The sequence below is a fragment of the Gallus gallus genome, chromosome 2 (assembly GCF_016699485.2).
Source record: "Gallus gallus isolate bGalGal1 chromosome 2, bGalGal1.mat.broiler.GRCg7b, whole genome shotgun sequence".
Lineage (NCBI taxonomy): Eukaryota > Metazoa > Chordata > Aves > Galliformes > Phasianidae > Gallus > Gallus gallus.
The window spans coordinates 100484404-100503915 of record NC_052533.1 but is presented as its reverse complement, the minus strand read 5'-3'; the positions used below and the strand labels follow the sequence as shown (position 1 = coordinate 100503915).

The following is a 19512-nucleotide window of genomic DNA, read 5'->3' as shown; positions in this document are numbered from 1 at the left end:
TGCATTAAGGATAGACCTTCATTTTGTTGGTGTATTTTTTTTCCTCTGGCCAAACGGTTTAAGATTTGGAAGATCTGTTTTCTCTTCCTCTGTTAGAAACAGTGAGTCTCTGAGCCATTATTTTCCTGATCTCATCATCTTGGTAAATTTTAGGTTTTGGTATGCTGGGCTCAGTAATCAGCAAACAAACCACCTGGATTATTCTTGCTGGAAATAAGTTTTGAAATAGCGATTTTAAAATTCTAAATAAGACCTATGTAAAAGGGAACCTCATATTCTCCTTGAGAGGAAGTTGTTAACCTAAAGTCTGCTGCTGTTAATTTCTCAAGAGCCAGGCAAGCAGGAGAGTGTAGCTGCTTTGTTCCTTGTTGCACTGCGTGGGTGTTGTGCTGTTGGCCGGTTTCTCTGTTTGAGGTGGCCACAGGAAAATGTATTGTGAGGATACTTGCTCAGGAAGACGTGTTATTGAGGTAGAATTTCCAAGCATTTTCAAGCACAACTACTGCTCACCATCCACAGCCACATTTCCCCACCAACCTTGTTGTATTTTAGGAGACCGGTCAACTTGCAACTGGGTGCAAAATTCTTAACCACTGGAAGGCCATGAACAAATCCAGCCAAGAGACTATATAAGAGCATCAGATGAATTTTGTAGCTAGGCAGCAAGGAATGTCGAGACAGCTGAGGTTGCATGCCTAGGGCTGGAGGGATGTGTCATCAATAATCCGCTTCCAAAAATAAAAATAACTTTGGTCGTTGAAGCAGCTTAAGATTCTGATGACTTAAACTTAACATTTTGCAGTCAAAATCTTGGAATCTAACCATTTCTCCATTGTGGATCATATATAATGGGCTTCCAACCTCTATGCCAGACTAAGTTTATGATGCAAGATTATTTTCTTAGGCTGATGCACAGAATTAGTAGTCTCAAATCTAATATATGGTACCATGTGAAGCACTACTGAAAAGCAGTGATTTCTTACGTGGTCTGTTGACACTGCTTTAAGGCTATATCCACAAGGGTCAAATGGAAGTTAAGAGTGATAGCTGCATGAGGAAAAGCCAAAAAGGACTCTGCGTGAAGTGCTGCCTGTGCTTGCTTTTCCTCCTCTCTGTTGCTCAGATACCTGCAGTATGCAGCGTTTTGACTGCTCAGGATATGCTTGTTTCTGTTCTTTTATTATGCTTCTAAGCAAGTAAGACATGTATTAGCACAGTCATCACATAACAAGCATTCACAAAACGAAGTCAGCTGAAAAGACTAGCTTAGCAACAGACTGATGTCACAGAGGTAGTGTACTCACACAGGGAGGTAAGGATCTGTTTCGCTACTGATCTAAGAACTATCTTTAGATTGCATTCTTGTTTCTAGGATCACTGGTGTATGTTAAGGAATGAAATGGGCCCCGTCCTGGAACAGGCTTTTAGTGACACTATGCTTTAGTATCCTACCCATTGCGTTTGTTCTGAAAGCTGGAAAATTCTTGAAATCTTGTAAAATGTTTCTCATGCCCATGGCCTTTTCTTGTCACTAATGTTACTGATGTATTATCTGATACATTTCTGGGGAGTTTCAAAAGGCAATGAATAGCTCTTACTACACCGAAGGCATTAAGACAGTCTAAGTCCAAATAACGTGTGAGTAACAATGAAAGCAGAGGCAAGGACATTTTAGATAGGGCAGTTAATCTGCCATTGGTATGGCTTGTGTGCGCATGCTCCTATTTTGGTGTGCTCACTTAATTTTTCAAACTGCTGTCATTTTTGGATATCCTCCTACTTGAGAGAAATGATTCAGCATGATGGTAGCAAACGGCATGAACTTAGGAACACGATTGCCAGTGAAGAGGCAAAGAGAAACCAGTAAATGTCTCTCAAATGCAGCTTAAAAAGAAGTTATGACAAAGGATAAAAGGAATACTGGGAAGAAAAAAAAATCAACATGGCTCATTTATTGACTCAAATAGAAATCATTGTTTTCCTGAGTTTTGATATTAGATTGGATTACAAAACTTCTTGTTGTGAAGACTAGAAGTAGCAGATATATCTGGATATATATACAGACTGGGGGATGAGAGACTAGAGAACAGCCTTGCAGAAAGGGATCTGGGGGATTCTGGCTGATAAGAAGTTGAACAAGAGTCAGCAGTGTGCCCCAGAAACCAAAAGGGCTGAAAGGGGTGCATCAGACCCAGCACTGCCAGCTGGGAGAGGGAAGGGATTGTTCTGTTGTGCTCTGTGCTGTGCGGCCTCACCCCGAGCATGTGTGTAGTTTTGGGTGCCACAATCTGAGAAGGACATAAAACTGTTAGGAAGTGTCCAAAGGAGGCCTACGAAAAGGGTCTAGAAGGGAAACGTTCAAGTGGAGCAGCCGCGGCCCCTGAGTGTACTCAGCGGGGAGCAGGGGAGCTGAGGGGAGGCCTGATGGCGGCTGCAGCTCCTCACAGGGAGCGGAGGGGCAGCGCTGAGCTCTGCTCTGTGCGACAGCGACAGGGCCCAAGGGAACGGCATGGAGCTGTGTCGGGACGGGCAGCTGGGGGTTAGGGACAGGTGCTGCACCAGAGGGCGGTGGCTGCCCAGGGCTGTGGTCACAGCCTCTAGCTACCCGAGTTCAAGGCACGTGTGGAGAATACTCTCAGACATACGGTTTGAATTGTGACCACTCCTTTGTGAACCAGAAGTTAAGACTCCACGGTCTGTGTGGGTCCCTTCCAACTCGGGATACTCGTTTATCCTAGTAGCTCTAGCAGAAGATGTTTGCATGGTCCTTGGAAGCACGTGATTCACAGCAGGATAGGAAATCAAAATGCCTCCTGGAAAATCCCAACAGCTGGCTACATGGTCTCTTTACCATATAGCGGTGATTCATTTCCTTTGTAAATCAGTGCTGTCCTTTGATCGATTCTGAAGGGCAGTTACAAATACTACAGGATGAAGCAGGTGAAGTCTAACTTGAATATGGACGCCTCAGGAAGCAGACAGTATGTGGCTGCAGCATTCCTTTTAGCATTCTTGTCAGCTTCTCCACTTACTTCTGCAAAACTTTAATTTGTAAGTTCCTTGTTTTGACTATTTTAAGGTATCACTGTGCGCAACCTCACTAAATGTTGAACTACTTCTTTTGTTGTTGTTGTTGTTGTTTTTCTGGTGGTTTTTTGGCTTGTGAAAGTTGCAGATTTCTCTCTTTGGGAGGTACAGTCAGTTACAGCCTTTGTCTAACGCTGGCAAATGAGTGGGTATAAAATGAGGACGGCAAGCCTGGTCTTAGTATTTACTAAAATAAAGCTGGCATCAGAGAAGAGTAACTTGAGCCTTGACTTTGCATTGTATCTTAACAGGTATATATGATGGTTTTTTTCCCTCTGTGAAATTCCTTTTTCTTAGATGTGAGCTAATCATCTCTAAAGCAACAGGTCTTACACTGTCAACACATTATCACAAGAAGCACATTGACTTTGAAATTGGAACACCAGCCAACAAAGCTTTGTAAGCATCAGCTAATAAGAAAACTGATAACAATTTACTTTTTATGGCAAACAGCCGACTAAACGTGCTCCTTCTTGTTTTCTGGGTGTTTTAAAACACCATTCTAGGCCTCTGGCCAAGCATTGAACAAATTTCATTTTCTTCCTTATTTGTACATGCAGTTCATCAAATAGACACGCGCTGATTTAACATGAGAAGCCACACAGGCATGTGCTTTGGTTTAGCAAAAGCCATTACACGTGTCTGAAGGACTGGAGGTGTCAATCTCTTCCCACTAATACCTTAACAACACTTGTTTCTTTTTGCATTTCATGTACAAACATTGTGGAATCGTGCTGTCTGGCAATACTTCTAGTGAAAACAAGTGCAAAAAGGTGTAGGGGGAGCAAAAGTATGTGGCTAAATTATTGCATGTTGCCAGCTGGGATAAAAAAAACAAGGGACGTACGGAAGAAAAAGCAATACAGAGAATTCTTTATCATAGAGAACAGGTAAGAAGGGACAACCATCTAGCAGGCATCACAGCCCAAGCTGTATTTTCAACTTTTTTTTTTTTCCTATTGCTTATATATAAAGGACTTTGGACTTGTGAATGTAAAACTGGCAATGCTTTCAGTTCTGCTGAGTTCAGTCCCTCCACATTCCATCAGCTACACTTCAGTCCTCACTCATACAGTGATCAAACTGCATTCTTAACCTTTTTTTTCCCCTGTTTTACAACTCTTAACAAAGATTGACTGCATTTTATATATGTCCCATTGCATTTCTCTGCTTTGTCCTTCGCCTTGGTATAACACTGTCAATATGATGCTCTTCAGAGTTTCCATTCTCACCTTCTCTTAAGTTGGGTTCACTGGAAGTTACCAGAAAATCACAACAGAGCTATTTCTCATTTACATTATGAAGAAATAATACATTATATAATTGTTATTATATATATATATAATATAAAAACATAATTGTTATTATTTTCCTACAGGCTATAGCACATTCTCTGAAAGCCTTTATTTTTCCTGCACCAGAATCTGCAGTGATGCATGGAACACCTGGGAAAGCAGTCACGCACCATTTTTATTCATGAGGTCTCTGAAAACAAGGAATAAATATCTAGAAATTGGCTAGAAGCCTTGCTGTGAAGCTCCCTGAGAGATCCAAGGAAAGTTATGCATTCAGATTCCCTTCCTTCATTTAAAATGTCTCAAATGTTTTCCCTTTGGATCACAGCACAGGATCTATTTTTGGAGAAATTTCAGAACAATTCTGGCACACTCTGACTGCCACGAGAAGAATTACCATCCCTCTGACCAATACAGCACTGCACTTAGGACAGCTTAGGACAGACATAGACACGATACCAGCTGGAATCAGGCAAAGGACAGAAAGGGAGAGGGACGAGCCAAAATACCAGGGGAAGGAACCTAGTCAAAATGCGTTTGTTAAATGACTGTTTTGACCTAAAAGTGCCTTAGAACAAAATTTGTGTTTATTCTTTTCATTTCACATAAAAAGGCGTAACTTTGCAACAGAATCCCAAAACACTCACAGAGGATATTGCAGATGCTAAATTTATATCAATTAAAGGATTACATACTAGGCAGGCTCATTACATAGATCATCAAGGGTTACTAAAGAGCACATCTGGCTCAGGGTGTCTTACCTTTCCATGAGCCAAAAATAGCAGAGATTGGGAAAGGGTTCAGGGAGGATATCATATACTTCCTCAGTTCTTTGCTAAATATCCACATATGAGCATTGCTTCTGGCTCCCCCCTGAACACAGGCTATAAAACACCCCCCGCTCTCTCCCCTCCAAAGAGTATAGAGAAAGGAATTTTAGAAACAAAACCAAAATGAACAAATGAACTGATAAATCCAATTTTCAGACGGGGAATAAAAAAGAGGCACGGGGTGATGGTTAGAACAGAAAACAAAAGAAACAACAACAATAACAATAATAAAAAGACAAAAGGGTCTGTCCAGAGACCTAATGGGGAGACCTCGTAATGTCTGTGGTTTATTGAAGGCATTCAAGGAAATAGTAAATACATCCCAGTGGTGCTCCACTTCGATATAGGAAGAAGCAGAAGAGCACAGAGCTGCAGGGCTTTCCCCTCCCCTCTTTGAGGGACGATTTTGACTTGCCAAAAAAATCAGGTTGAGACTTAGACATCCAGGCTGGATGTGGCTCTGGGCAGCCTGGTCTGGTGGTTGGCGACCCTGCACATAGCAGGGGGGTTGAAACTTGATGATCATTGAGGTCCTTTTCAACCCAGGCTGTTCTATGATTCTATGATAGACGATCTCGTTTAACTTCAGCTTCATGGTTGTCACCCTCTTAGGAGGCAGCAAAGCCTGAATGTCAAACAAAACTCCAGCCTGAGCAATCCTAACAAACTTGCTCTGCTGTTATGTATGGCCAACTGCGTGTCCCAGTATTCCTTCTGTCCTTGCAGCAGGCAACTTTTTCACCATTACTGTAAACAAGCAGACAGGTTCCCTGGCTCCTGCTAACTCAGTGCAACTGCCTCCATGGAGCAGGTAGAGCACACACAGCCTGTGAGAATGGGAGCTCACTAAAGGATGTCCAGAACTTTACTCCCTGCTATCCACAGCCAGACCCTGCAGCTCTTTACACTTAGTGCACTGAGGGAGGTGGTCAGTGGGCATGGAGGGGATGGGCTGATGGCCGGACTGGGTGATCTTAGAGGTCTTTTCCAACCTTAATGATTCTACGATTTTATGGTTCTAGGGAAAAAATGGAGCTTCTACAGTGAGCCAGCACAGCTCTTCCTGTAACATTCAGTAGATTTAAGAAGGAGTACCAAATAATCCTGACTGATTCTCCTTCATTAAGCAAAAGAGAAGAAAGTTGAAGGAGCTTTAAAAAAAAAGAAATGAAGTTTTAAGAAAGGGTTAATTAATTCTTCTTCTACAGTGTTCTCCGGGAAATTATGCGGCACTGAGAACTAAACAAGCTGCAGGCATACGTTTTTGGAGGAGGCGGGGTAAGCACTTACTCTGCAGCCCGCAGACGCGCGCTGTGTGGAAGCAAAGCTCGTCGCTAGGTGGCGCTGCTTCTCGGGGCCGCGCTCGGCTACACCGCCATCCTCCCACCACCAGCCCTGCTACCTCAAACCTGAGGGGAGGCCTGATGGCGGCTGCAGCTCCTCACAGGGAGCGGAGGGGCAGCGCTGAGCTCTGCTCTGTGTGACAGCGACAGGGCCTGAGGGAACGGCATGGAGCTGTGTCAGGGGAGGGGCAGCTGGGGGTTAGGGACAGGTGCTGCACCAGAGGGCGGTGGGCATGGAACGGGCTGCCCAGGGCCTTGAGTGCTGGACTTCAAGGAGCGTTTGAACACCACTCTCAGACATAGGGTTTGAATTTTGGATGGTCCTGGGTGGACCACTCTATGGTCCTTGCAGTCCCCTTCCTATCTGGGATATTCTGTGATTCTGATGATTCATAGTCAGAAAAATGCCCCTGGCTGCGCCGTGCACTCCAAAAACAGCCTGTAAGGCAGCAGCTGGGGACATCACAGCCACTCTGATGTGCCGCTCCAGCAACAGCCCGGCACATGCAGTCACAGCATACAGTGATCCTTGTTTCATTAGGATACCGTAAACTGGAGAACAAAAGCTTTGGGAGAGTGAGAGGCAAGCAGTTTAATCACTACGCTGATCTCACACTGAGTGAGTAATCTTATCTCATCTGTTCTCACATCTTTGAAAGTTAAACACTGGGAACAACGTACAGGTTGACAGGTTTCACATATCGCCTTTTAAATAGAACAAAAAATCCAATACAGAGCAGTGCGTCCGCAACACTGGTTCAAATTAACATAACTGGTGGCGGGGTTTTAGATTAGGATATGAAATAACTATTTTCATAATTAAATTTCGACACACAGTTGAGTTGTTCAGGATTACCACGGATTACTTTAATAACCCCGGTATTGTCTTGGTGTCTCTACCTCTTTTCTGCCCACTTAGACTTTGCATATAATTACCATGAAACTATGAGCCATACCTGGTGAGCAGAGGGCACTTTTTTCCACAAGCATGCTCTTGATTCAACAAAGTTGAGTACCGCTGCATCTTCAAGCTCGCTTTGGAAAAGTGATGTTAGAATTTGTCAGGGAAGTCGTCTCAGTAATTAATTAGGTAACTTCTCAGACCTCATGACGTAGCTCTTCTGTGAAGGAGGAAAAAATTTGGGCCTTCCAGCAATTAATGTCTCTCCCTCCGAATCTGGAACCATAGCTTCCAGAGGATGTATTGTAGAATTACAGAATTGCTTGAGTTGGAAGGGACCCTTAAAGGCCATCTAGTCCAACTGCCCTGCAGTGAACAGGGACACCTACAGTTAGATCAGGCTGCTCAGAGCCCCGTTCAGCCTGACCTTCAGTGCTTGAAGGGATGGGGCATCCACCACCTCTCTGGGCAACCTGTTCCAGTGCCTCGCCACCCTTTCTGTTAAAAACTTGTTCCTTATATCCAACCTAAATCTCCCCTTTCAGTTGGAAACCATTTCCCCTGTCCTCCCACAACAGACCCTGGTAAAGAGTGTGTCCCTTTCTTTCTCATAGCCCTGTTTAGGTATTAACTTCAATATGTACAGCACCCAAACTTAACCCATCGACATTAAGTGCAACTGGAAACTCCAGAGAAACCTGTTCATCCTTTTTCCCCCCTTTTCCTTATTACTTACCATTTACTCAGACACTGACTGTACACTGGTGAAGCTGACAACTGTAGGGATAAAGGAGCAGCAAGCTGACAGCACAGCTCTCCAAACTGACTATATTTCACAATCTTTTATGTCTTAAAACAACGATGTTATCGACCCCGAGCGACTGCATGGACCTCAAACCCGCAGAATGTGCATAAGCACTGTACTTAGGAAGATTTTAAAACCAGAGAAGCGCCTGAACCAGAGAAGTGCCTGACTCCGGGGCTAGAGGTGAACGTCTGAAGCCGCCTTCAGGGTGAGTGCCACATCAGCACGCAGACACAACAGACCCTCGCGGCCACCTCCCGCCCCGGCCGCCCCCGACCCAGAACGCGGCGCCCCGCCCCGGCTGCACCACCGCGTCGCTCCCGGGGGGGGAACGGGAGGCTGTGGGGCCGCTCCGAGGCGGCCGGCCCGGTGCTTGCGATCGCTCTGGCAACCCTGCTGCTCCGCGCTCTCCCCTGGAGGCCCCACAGCCCCTCCCCTGGTCGCCCGGGCCCCGGCCCGCCGCCCGCCTCCACCCACCGCCGGGAGGGCGATGGTTTCTCCAGGAAGCGCTGGGGCTGCTGCCTCTTCCTTCGCTCGCCGTCACACCGAGGCGCCGCCGCAGCCGCTGGGGGTGAGGCTGGGGATGGGGGGCGGCCGCTGGGGCAGCTGTGGTGTGAGGCGGCGGTGGGCGTCGCAGCTACTGCTGTCTGCGGAGCAGCCTGCACTATTTTCCTAACGTCACAGGTTGTTGTTTTTGTTTAGTGACAGAAGGCAAGGCGAAGACCCGCTGTTATACAAAACAGTAACTGCTTACTGCTGTCAGGTGCCACGCGTTGGCACTTCAGACTTTGCTCGGGTGAACCGAGCTCGAGTTCTCTTTCCCCCGCTCTCAAATATTGCACATAGCCATAGAGTTATTTCATGAGCTCAGCACCAGCTTTCAAAATCTCACTTTTCTCGTTTAGGCTTGAGACCGGAGTTCCATTCTTGTAGACAGATCTATTAAGAAGGGAACCCAGACAAAAGCTGCTCCTTCTCAGAGTGAAAGGTATGTGCAACTTCATCTCTTAATCACTTTTTTTTTTCTTTGTTTTGGTCTGTCCTGTCCTATTTCCTGCTTCCCTTTTGCCCTTTTTTGTTAAGGAAATACGTTCTGATGAGAGGAAGCGGAAGGGTGTTAGAGGTGCTTTCTCTGAATATTAACGTTAAAGTTTAAAACTTAATACGTTCTTCTCAAGTCCTAACTCTGACCTTATTGTATTTACTTTTCTCTTAGTATCCAAAAATCAACATGTCTAGCAAAAAAGCAAAGACGAAGACCACCAAGAAGCGCCCTCAGCGCGCCACGTCCAACGTATTTGCCATGTTTGATCAGTCCCAGATCCAGGAATTCAAGGAGGCCTTCAACATGATTGATCAGAACAGGGATGGCTTCATTGACAAGGAGGACTTGCACGACATGCTTGCCTCCCTCGGTAATGTCCCTCTTCTGCTTAACATATTTGCTGCCAAACATATTTGTGCTATTGTAATTAAAACGCTGAGTTTGGGATAGCTTATGAGAGGGGTTCCAGTTTGTATTACGCTACTCAGGTGATTTGTATTTATTTTTTTCAGTTTGAAAGCTAAAGCAGGAATCCTTTTATTTGTAGGGAAGAACCCAACGGATGAATACCTGGATGCCATGATGAACGAGGCTCCAGGGCCCATCAACTTCACAATGTTCCTCACAATGTTTGGTGAGAAGCTCAATGGCACTGATCCTGAAGATGTCATCAGGAATGCTTTTGCTTGCTTTGATGAAGAAGCAACAGGTATGTGGGTGAAACTCAGCTGCTTTGGGGTATTTGTATTGGTCGTATGTGACTTTTCTGTGGTATTTAAAAGGTAGTAGATGTGAAACCTATAATGCCACTGAGTTCGTCCTTCCTCTGTGGTAGGTTTGAGATATATATGAATATTTGATGTATTTAATATTTGAAGATAGGTGATCCATGATATGCAAACCTTTTCTTCCGACTCTTCCGACCCTTCATCTTGCCTAGTGTTTCTTGGGCTGTGATGACAAATAGCCTGTGTCATGCCCTCACGCCCAGCTCAGTTGTTTTAAGGTAGCAGGAAGGAATGTAGCCTTAGTGATTTATAGATACAATCAGGGTGGGGTCTAGGAGACAGAAATGTCATTGAATAGACTGGCGTAGCAAGGGAGGGGGAAGAATGAAATGCAGAGTTCACTCTTACTGTATGAAGCTTTCAAGGTTGTGTCTGTAATTATGAAGTTAGAGTTTGTGCTTTTATTTATTTACTAAGACGGGAAAAGATTCTGGAGAACTGTGTAGCAACCAGAGATTAATCCTAAGGTTATTCTGTGGAAACACAATATCAGGGCTTTGACATGTTGTGAAGCTGCTGTACCAGTGCACACAGAAATCATGTAGCCTCTGCACTGTAGATATCACTGCACCTGTAACGTTTCTCACAGCGGTCTACCACAGTGCCGCCATCTAATTTGTGGATGCGCGCTCTGAACCTTTCAAAGGACGATAGTCCATTTCGAGCAGCTATTTTCTGTCTGTGTATTTTTAGCACCTTTTGCCTTTTCAAAGTGCTTTCCCTTCCTGTTGGGATGTAGGTAAACAGGCTTTCTGTTGGTAAGGCCTTTTCAAATGTTAATTGACTTCCTCCCTCTCAAGGGAAATCTCTTTACCATCTCCTGGAGAAGGAAGTTTTGTTAGTCGGTTATTTTCTCTCCACAGGTAGTCTGACTCACTGTGCTACAAGGCTTTTTTGTGTGCACCAGAACACGAGCCTGTGAATTAGGATATAAAGAAAATGACAGTGCTGGCAGTTCTTTTGAACAGTCACCTTCTATGTCTACATAGACAGTACGTTACTAGGTCAGACCTCTGTGTGCTGATAAGATTGATTTTTATCATCTTTAAACTCAATGCCGAACCTCTTAGTCTAGTCCTAGAATAATTTGGAGATAATGATTCCACAGTATTTTTTCTGCCTTATGTCAACTTCAAATTTTCACCAGGAAAGAAGTTAAATATTTATGCTGTTCTGTTGATTTTGATTAACAGTAATCAAGATGCAGTCTTCAAAATAACAGGTGTTCTACATTACATTTTATTTTTGCCCCTTATTCATTTTATCCTCAGACTGAGCTCTTCCAGCTATGTTGAACCCTTGTGCTTTTATTTTCTTGTTATTTTTCCTTCTTTCAATTTTAATCATCTCCATGTGTCTGTGTTAAGCTCCTGATTTCCTATTCTACATCAGTACTGTTCTTCTGAGGCACAATAATACAAATCAGACCCTCTTGGTGAGGATGAAGGAGCTGGACTTGGTTTTACTTACTTTTCCTATATTGTCAATGTTGTTGTTGATACTGCTTCAGCATTACTGTCCCATAAAACAGTAGTACCATGAAATTAGCACAAAGGCTTATATCTGTCTTCGTTTAGTGTACGTTTAGTATAGCTTTTTTCTGCTCTTTGATCCCACCTTGTCATCTGTTTTGTGCTGTCTGCCAAAGGCTAACTCTTACATTTTGCTTCACTAATTGATTACTCCCTGTCTATATTGAAACTGTGAGAGAGCTTATTTTAGGGGGAGTGGGAAAACTGTTTACTTTATGATTCTGTTCTGCTAAAACTTTTACTGTATGCCTCCTCTGGCAACCCAGTGTGGTGTTTTAACACCTAACCTACTCAGACAAAAGCAATTAAGTCCTTGAGGCTAAACTTGAGGCACCAAAGGCCTTACATTCTTTGTATACTAATCCTTATGTCATTTCTCATCACTGTTTGGTCTCTGTCACACTGCTGAAGTAAAAAGACTAATGCCTCTAGCTTTTTGTTGTTGGTTTTTTTCCCCCTTCTTTACTCACACCTGCAAAGAGACAACTGCAAAATCTGACCCACTAATTGAACGTTCTCCTCCCGGTTTTAAAGGAGAACACTGTTGTTAGCCTTCTTCATTTGGAGTCATAAATCAAGGGCTGGTCTACCTATGCTAGGATATGGTGCTGTTTTAACATATTTAACATAGGTTGTAACACGCGTCTGTGTTGTTTTTTTCCTCTGTTGCTTCCCCACAGCACGGACCAACCTCATGGCAATTCATCATGCTCACTGACTGCCTTTTGATTCCCTGACTCCCTATTTGGTTTGCTCTCTAATGAACTTTGTTTGCTTAAGTTACACAACTCTGTTTCCAAAGCAGAACTTATTTTTATCACATCCTAACTGATTCTACATAAGTCCTTGTTGGTGTCTACTAATGATTTCCAGCAGTTCTGCCTAGTTTACTTTTTCTTGGAATATTCTTCTACCTCTGTTCTTTTACTGATTTGACAAGGCATGGGAGGTCTCATTTCTGCTCCTACCTCCCCATGGTACGCATTATTCCTCCTTCCTAGGTTAATTTATTCAGTCCTGCCTTAAGTCTGTTCTGTTATAAACTCCTTCCCTGGACCTTTACCTGCAGCTCGCTGTATCCACACAAGTCACTTCCAGTGACAGTGTCATAGAATCGTAGAATGGCCTGGGTTGAAAAGGACCGTAATGATCGTGCGGCACTGAGGAGCCAACCAGTGGTTATTTGGTCCCCACAGGAAATCAGTTAATACAGGATGCACAAATCTATCTAAGTCCATCAAGAAAAAATATAATTCAATTAAAAGAAGAGCTTGTATAATGGAGGGTAGCGATGACAGCATTCCTACTTCAGGATCTTGTCTTTCCACAAGGACAACTGGACAGTGGTGGTGGTGATGGTTCTTCCCACTTGGAGGTGTCACCAAAGTCTAGCCAGACCACTTTGAGCTGCTTAAGATCATAGAATCACCAAGGTTGGAAAAGACCCTCAGGATCACCCAGCCCAACCACCCACCCATCACCAATAGTTCTCACTAAACCACGTCCCTCAACACAACATCCAAACATTCCTTGAACACCTCCAGGGTTGGTGACTCCACCACCTCTCTGGGCAGCCCATTCCAGTGCCTGACCACCCTTTCAGAGAAGTAGTATTTCCTAACACCCAGCCTGAACCTTCCCTGGCGCATCTTGAAGTCATTCAAGATCAATAAATGGCAATAGACCATAGAATATCAGGCTGTCTTTAAAAAACAAAACAAAAAAACAGCTTACAAAATGCTTCAAAATTCTCCCCCCTCCCCCTCCTTTGTATTTAAAGAACTGCTCATTTTATGTGCTGTGTGAGATAATTGCGTGTCTGTCTGTGGGGCTGCCTTAACATTCACCGTACTGCTTTTGAAGACCCGCTAGGAAACAACTTCCATTTTGTGTTTCCCCTTACGTCACATTCTAGGGTTTATTCAAGAAGACTACCTGCGGGAGCTGCTGACCACGATGGGAGACAGGTTCACAGATGAAGAGGTAGATGAGCTCTACAGAGAGGCACCAATCGACAAAAAGGGCAATTTCAACTACATTGAATTCACGCGCATCCTTAAACATGGAGCAAAAGACAAGGATGACTGAGCAAATCCCTGGACCTGCAGATTTTCTTTTTGCTTTTTTTTTTTTTTTTTTTTTCCCCCTCAGGACCTGTTTTTTTCTTTTCTCTCATTGAGACCCTTTGCATACATTTCTGGCACTTCAGCTTTTGCCTCTGTAGACTCTGGGGCTGCTCAGGCACACCTGCAGTTTTGCATTAAGACTGGAAATGTGCAGGGAGAGAGGATGGCTTAGAGTTATAGAGGTTTAGGAACAAAGATTTGGGGTGGGGAGGCACTTACAGATGTTGGTGTTACTCCTTCTAGCTAGATTCTTGCAACTTATGGTAACTTTTGAATAAAACACCGCTTTATTAAATACATCGTTAAGCAGTTTCATGCTAGAGGTGGGCTGTTTATCTAATCATTTCTGTAAATATTCCTGCAGCTGTATACAGTCTTGGCATGATCTACTTTTGCCTTAATGAAGCATAAGTCACTTACACATACTGAATTTGTACGCCAGTGACTGAACTCTTCCCAGTGACCGAGTACTTCATTTCCTACTGTGAGCATACAAAATGAAGCAATTCACACCCCTCACGTGTTACTACACTGTAAATTAATGAGTTTTGTCCTAGACTTGCACGTTAAGATTTTAAAATCCTATGGGTGTAATGGAGGTGGTATTTCACTGTTTATCTTAACTGCTTCATTTCTGGACAGTGAGTACAGCATTAATACTGCTTTTTTAAACTCACGTGGTAAATCCTGTGCTTTCTGTAAAATAAAAAAGTCTGTGTATGAGCAGAGTGTTTGAGTGATGCCTCTTACCACACCCACAGCGCCAACAGTATAGAATCCATTATATTTCGTTGCAGCCATTTTTGTTTCTTTCTTCCCTCTATCTTTTCTCAAGTAGGGGTGGAGGAAGAAGAAACACGTGCTGCTTCTGTGCTTTTTATACATTATTCTCACATTCCAAATGAAACAATACATATTTTTATGGCTTCTTCTGACTATAGTGCTTTAAGTGTGTGAAGAAAAGGCGTTATTTTCTGTTCCACTTCTCATATCCTATAGTTCATAGCAGACTTAGCACAACACTCTGAAGCAGCTTTGCCATAATCTAAGAATTGTGGTTCTGGATTCTTTTAGTCTTGAGAGAAATCGTGCCCAAAGTGATCACATGACAGTGCTGTTACTTATAGGAATTTGGTTGTTATCCCTTTTGAATTTAGGTTACAAAATCAAGAAGTATCACTTGGCTGGGAGTGTTTTGCTGTTCCTTCGTAGGCTGCTGTTGTAAACTGAATTTCATGAGAAGGCAATGAGTGGGTTAGAAATACGCTGTACTTCCACAAATAACCTGCCAGAACCATCTTCACCTTTCAGCTTATCCTGCTGAAATTATGAATGTAAAAGACAGGATGGAAATGATGTTCCCATAGCGTGTTTGATTCATTATGGCTTATTAAAGATATTTACTAGTCCTGTTCCTCATACAATTCCAGCACAGCTAAGTGCACAGTTAAGGAAAAGTCTGTCGGTGTTATAAAGCCATGTGAAAATGTGGGTGCTTATACATGTAATTTTATTGGAATAAATACATCTTGAACTAGTCAAAACTTTCCAACTAGTAGGAATGCGGCTGCGATATAGGGTTTGTCCAAAGACGTGTGCTGCCCTCATGGCATGAGGTGCCTTGAGTCCAGACTTAGTAGTTTTCCCACCTATTTTCCCCAAGAGCACTGGAAAGGCGTGTAGCTCCAGGACTTCTGTCGGTGATGTTACAACGAATGCACGCTGCCTCTTGCAGTGCTTTCATGTTCGCTTGATCACTTTTAAGTGGGATTAGATTAGTAGCCTTTGAGTGGTTATTAAAATGAGAGCTCTTTCTTTACTGGTGCTCTCGATCATTTAAAATGGTGGTACATGTAGATCCATAGCACAAGGAGACGTAGAAACCGCCACTTGGATGTTAAAAAGTGCACTGGTGGAATTACTGTGTGCTTGGCACTGCTCTTGGTGTAAAAGGGCATGTAAAATACTATGATAGAGAGCTTCGTGGGGTTTTTTGGAAAGAGACTTCGTAACCTTGTAAATGGATGGGCTTATTCTGATCTGAAACATCATTCATTATCATACCAGTATCTTCTTTTAATCTATGAACTACGAACAATGTGTTCAGCGTTAGGAGATACCCTGACTCGGTTCTGTCTAGAAGGAACTGTTCTTTGGATATGTATTGATTTGCATGGAGATAAGAAACCCGGGATTCATCATCCTGTGCAGGTATCAGAAAGGCGTGCTCCTTTTGCCACATCTTTTAATGGGCCTTGCGACCTCTTTGAGAAGATGCTTCAGTGCTCCTTTGACCTCTGTCCCAACTTTACAAATAATGGGAACTATCTGGACAACACAGGCTTGCTGCCTTTCTACCGAAAATGTTTTCATTTGGAATGGGCGGAGTCAGCAAACTAGAAAAAGAACTTTTGTGAATGATGAGCGCAACCAACGTGCTGGGCGGTCAGCTGCCCTCCGGCTGGGAGCGGCTCCATCCCCTGCGCTCCTCAGTAGGAAGCGGGCCGGGAACCTGTGGCCAATATCCAAATCCATCAGTAGGTGGCATTGCAGCTCCTAGCACTGCCTCAGCTGAAGGGCGAGCAGCCCGCGGGACAATTTCTTTTAATTGGTTTGGGTTTCGTTTGTTTGGTTTTCAGTCCTAAAGAGCTCCGTTGACGCAGCATACAGAAGAAAACACGGTTAGTTCCCGCAGCAGCTCTGCTCCTAGCACAAGGGCTAACGCTGCTGGGGTCCTATATTCCACTTGGTCCTGTGACGATGAACTGCAATTCACCAACGCTATTGTTTTTAGCCACGCCTTTACAAGAGTCTTTCTTTTCAGGCTTTCAAGGGAGCGTATAAACAGGAGGGGGAACGGCTGTTTACGAGGGTAGATAGTGATAGGACAAGGGGGAATGGTTTTAAACTGAGACAGGGGAGGTTTAGGTTAGATATTAGGAGAAAGTTTTTCACACAGAGGGTGGTGACACACTGGAACAGGTTGCCCAAGGAGGTTGTGGATGCCCCATCCCTGGAGGCATTCAAGGCCAGGCTGGATGTGGCTCTGGGCAGCCTGGGCTGGTGGTTGGTGACCCTGCACATAGCAGGGGGGTTGAAACTCGATGGTCATTGTGGTCCTTTTCAACCCAGGTCATTCTATGAAGTTTTATGGCATTTAACTGCTCTGATCAAACAAGTCCCAGAGCCTGGCAAAATGAACTTTGGTGGGTAATTCAGATGCCTGGGATTTCTCTTGCAAAGAAATTCTAAACCCCCACTCATCTCTGATGCTGAAGGAGACTTAAAGTCTGTGTCTGCTGGAACCAGTTACTCTGGTTTTATAGAATACCTGTAGTTTTCGATTGTGGCAAACTCATTCTCAGTAAGAGCCATGTAATCTCCCAGTATCGCTACCAGAGGACACAGAGGTGTTTATGCCTTTCTCCATTTGTCTATTTTATTTTTTTAAATTCAGTTGTTTCTAGTTAGGTCACTTTAGTGGAGAGCTAGAACAATGCGGCCTTGCATCCTCCCAGCTAGAAGAAACAATTAAAAGTAGGCCTACGACATTCACACTGAGTATAAAACCACCCAACCATTGAATAAGGGAGGGTTGAACCATCACAAGCTGCCTTTCTTATTGTGCTGGTTTTTGTTTTTTTTTTCTAGCAGTGAAGGAGCTTAGGCAATGATCTCAGCAGAAAGGATTACAGAGATCAATTGTACCTGAAGACAGACTCTTTCCTGCTCTCCAAGGTGAAGTTCCCAAAAGCTATGATTCACAAGTGGGGTTGGTACACTCGTTTCCTGTGGTTGTACGGGCAACGGGCAACGGAGCTGAACTCTAAATGAGTTTTAGCTTATAAACTGTTTCCTTTTCAGGACCGTTTGTGAGAAGCAGTGCCTCACCAGGGAACCGTCTCACACATCCTGTATCTGGCCTAACTCCCACCCCCTCCTTCCCATGAATGTAGGTAATAACTTTTGCAGGTTGCCACTGGCCTTACCCTTTAAAGCTGTGTGCTGTATGCTGCTGTGGCTCAGCTCCTGATTGTCCTCATGCAACTCAGCTACCTGCGGACCGGGAACAGGGATTTTGTTTGCTGTCCAGAGCCGTGCTGTCCCTACTTGTGAATTACAGCCCTAACTCCTGTGGAAAGAGCAACCATGACTCCTTCCTTTCCCTTTAGTATTTCTGTTGATGAGATGCAGCAGACGCTTGTTTTGATAGTTGCTAATTTTAGTGCCTAACTCCCCTAGACAGAGAGAAGCATCTGTCAGTGCGACAGGCATAGTACAAACGATGCCAAGCATTCTCCCCTGTCATCCAGACACCAAGTGGCAAGTATTTAGTATGCCAACAACCAAATGTCAACTAGAATGATGACTGGTCTAAAAAGCATGAGAGTCTGAAGAGAATTCGTATCATCGGGGTGATTGAGTCTAAATACTAGGCACTCGGTATGACCTTTGCCGACTATCTCCTAGCGGCAGGCACGGTTTGTATTGCTATTCAAACAACCTTAGCTGGCTGCTGACTCATCGCTACTTCCACTCCACGCATCCCGGGGCTTAAGTACAAAAACTGTTTTAGTGGTGCTCATTAGCCGGGAAAGGCAAACCTAACTGGAATTCCTCTGTAGTCACCATGAGATCAGATGGGTCACATGAAGTGAGTATTTAAAAATATATGTTTGAAGGGGGGGAAATCATTCACGCAACTTTACCAGGGATGCATACCAGTCCCAGCAGGCTTCTTTCAGTGAGCAGATGAGAGCTGCAAATTAAAGATCCTTGCAGCTGGGGTTTTCCTTTTCAAATAACTGCAGGTCACTGTGACATTTGAAATGGTTGCAAGAAGCTACAATGAGCCCACAATCACTGCATGTTGCCCTCCCCCACCCACAAACCCCTACCACATACACGGTATTTCCTTGAGAAATCTGCACAGCTTTATGCCCCACAGCCCTAAGCAAGCTTCAAAGCTCCAGGGCTGGAGGCAGTTAAAAGAGGCGCTGCGAAGTTTCACGTTAGCAAGATAAACTTGTGAACTTTGTGATACGTTTTTGGAAGAGAATGAAATGGAATGGAATCACTTGTAGTTAGCGCTTGCCTGATTCCACTGATTTCATGGCTAAGATATTGCATATTTATTAGAACTTGAGATGTGTGTTGTGCAAAACAAGTCGTAAGACTGACTGTTATTGCTATTTTGTTGGCAAAAAGGGGAATTTGGCCATGAATCTAAAGTCTTCTACTTCGCCTGTCCCTATCCTCTGCTGCTTACGAGAAAACTAAAAAGGTAGCATTGCTATTTTCAATTGACAAAGACAGCATTTCTTTCAGATTTTCTCTGACTTTTTTTCATAACTAATTAAACACAGTCTTATAATTTAAGTACATTAACTAGTTCCTCTGCTGTAACAAACATAGGTATGCCAACTGCGCATCTTTCTGTTGTTTAGGATCTGAGGGAACAGCGTGGAGTTGCATGGAGGTCAGGTTTGGGATTACGAAAAGCTTCTTCACCAGAGGAGGTCAGGCAGTGGAACAAGTGCCCGAGTGCAAGGAGCATCTGGACAATGGTCTCAAACGTAGGGTTTGAAATTTGGGTGGTCCTGTACAGAGCCAGGGGTTGGACTCGATGATCCATGTTGGTCCCCTCCAACGCGGGACATTCTGTGATTCCATTGTTTGTTACTGGTGCTTTTTAGCACATCCATCTATTCATGGCCTCTTTTGTCTAGGTGAGGCAGAGAAGAGCAGAGTTATTATTTA

General features: G+C 44.0%; 1 protein-coding gene and 2 long non-coding RNA genes across 6 annotated transcripts in view; 1 reads left to right on the top strand and 2 right to left on the bottom strand.

Annotated features, from left to right (window-relative positions):
• The window catches only part of LOC107052699, a 61571-nt gene that overhangs the window by 7231 nt on the left and 34828 nt on the right, over nt 1-19512 (bottom strand). For 2 of the 3 annotated variants that reach the window (XR_005857343.2, XR_001465354.4), the window contains one exon: nt 16681-19477. The exons of the other annotated variant lie outside the window; for it this stretch is intronic. This is a non-coding gene — a long non-coding RNA (uncharacterized LOC107052699). Of the gene's footprint in view, nt 1-16680; nt 19478-19512 lie in introns of those variants that run through there. 3 annotated transcript variants of the gene reach the window in all.
• On the bottom strand, nt 3639-8535 carry LOC121110052. Its single transcript, XR_005857345.2, has 2 exons — nt 8193-8535; nt 3639-7676 (listed from the first exon to the last, which is right to left on the bottom strand). It is a non-coding gene; the product is annotated as an uncharacterized LOC121110052 (long non-coding RNA).
• Nucleotides 8798-14475, top strand: MYL12B (myosin light chain 12B). Of its 2 annotated transcripts, none has more exons than XM_001233328.7 (5): nt 8798-8832; nt 9167-9249; nt 9478-9676; nt 9854-10015; nt 13542-14475. In XM_001233328.7, the coding sequence occupies exons 3-5, from the start codon at nt 9493-9495 to the stop codon at nt 13712-13714; spliced, it is 519 nt and encodes a 172-aa protein (XP_001233329.2). In that variant the 5' UTR covers nt 8798-8832; nt 9167-9249; nt 9478-9492; the 3' UTR covers nt 13715-14475. The 2 variants fall into 2 exon arrangements, with proteins under 2 accessions (XP_001233329.2, XP_040551452.1); XM_040695518.2 differs by having other exon boundaries at nt 8798-8945.

Bases quoted from the DNA above. Each gene is read 5' to 3' on its own strand.
- MYL12B (XM_001233328.7), top strand. From the start codon at position 9,493: ATGTCTAGCAAAAAAGCAAAGACGAAGACCACCAAGAAGCGCCCTCAG. The intron at 9,677-9,853 runs GTAATGTCCCTC...TTTTATTTGTAG, and splicing joins CGACATGCTTGCCTCCCTCG to GGAAGAACCCAACGGATGAA. The intron at 10,016-13,541 runs GTATGTGGGTGA...GTCACATTCTAG, and splicing joins CTTTGATGAAGAAGCAACAG to GGTTTATTCAAGAAGACTAC.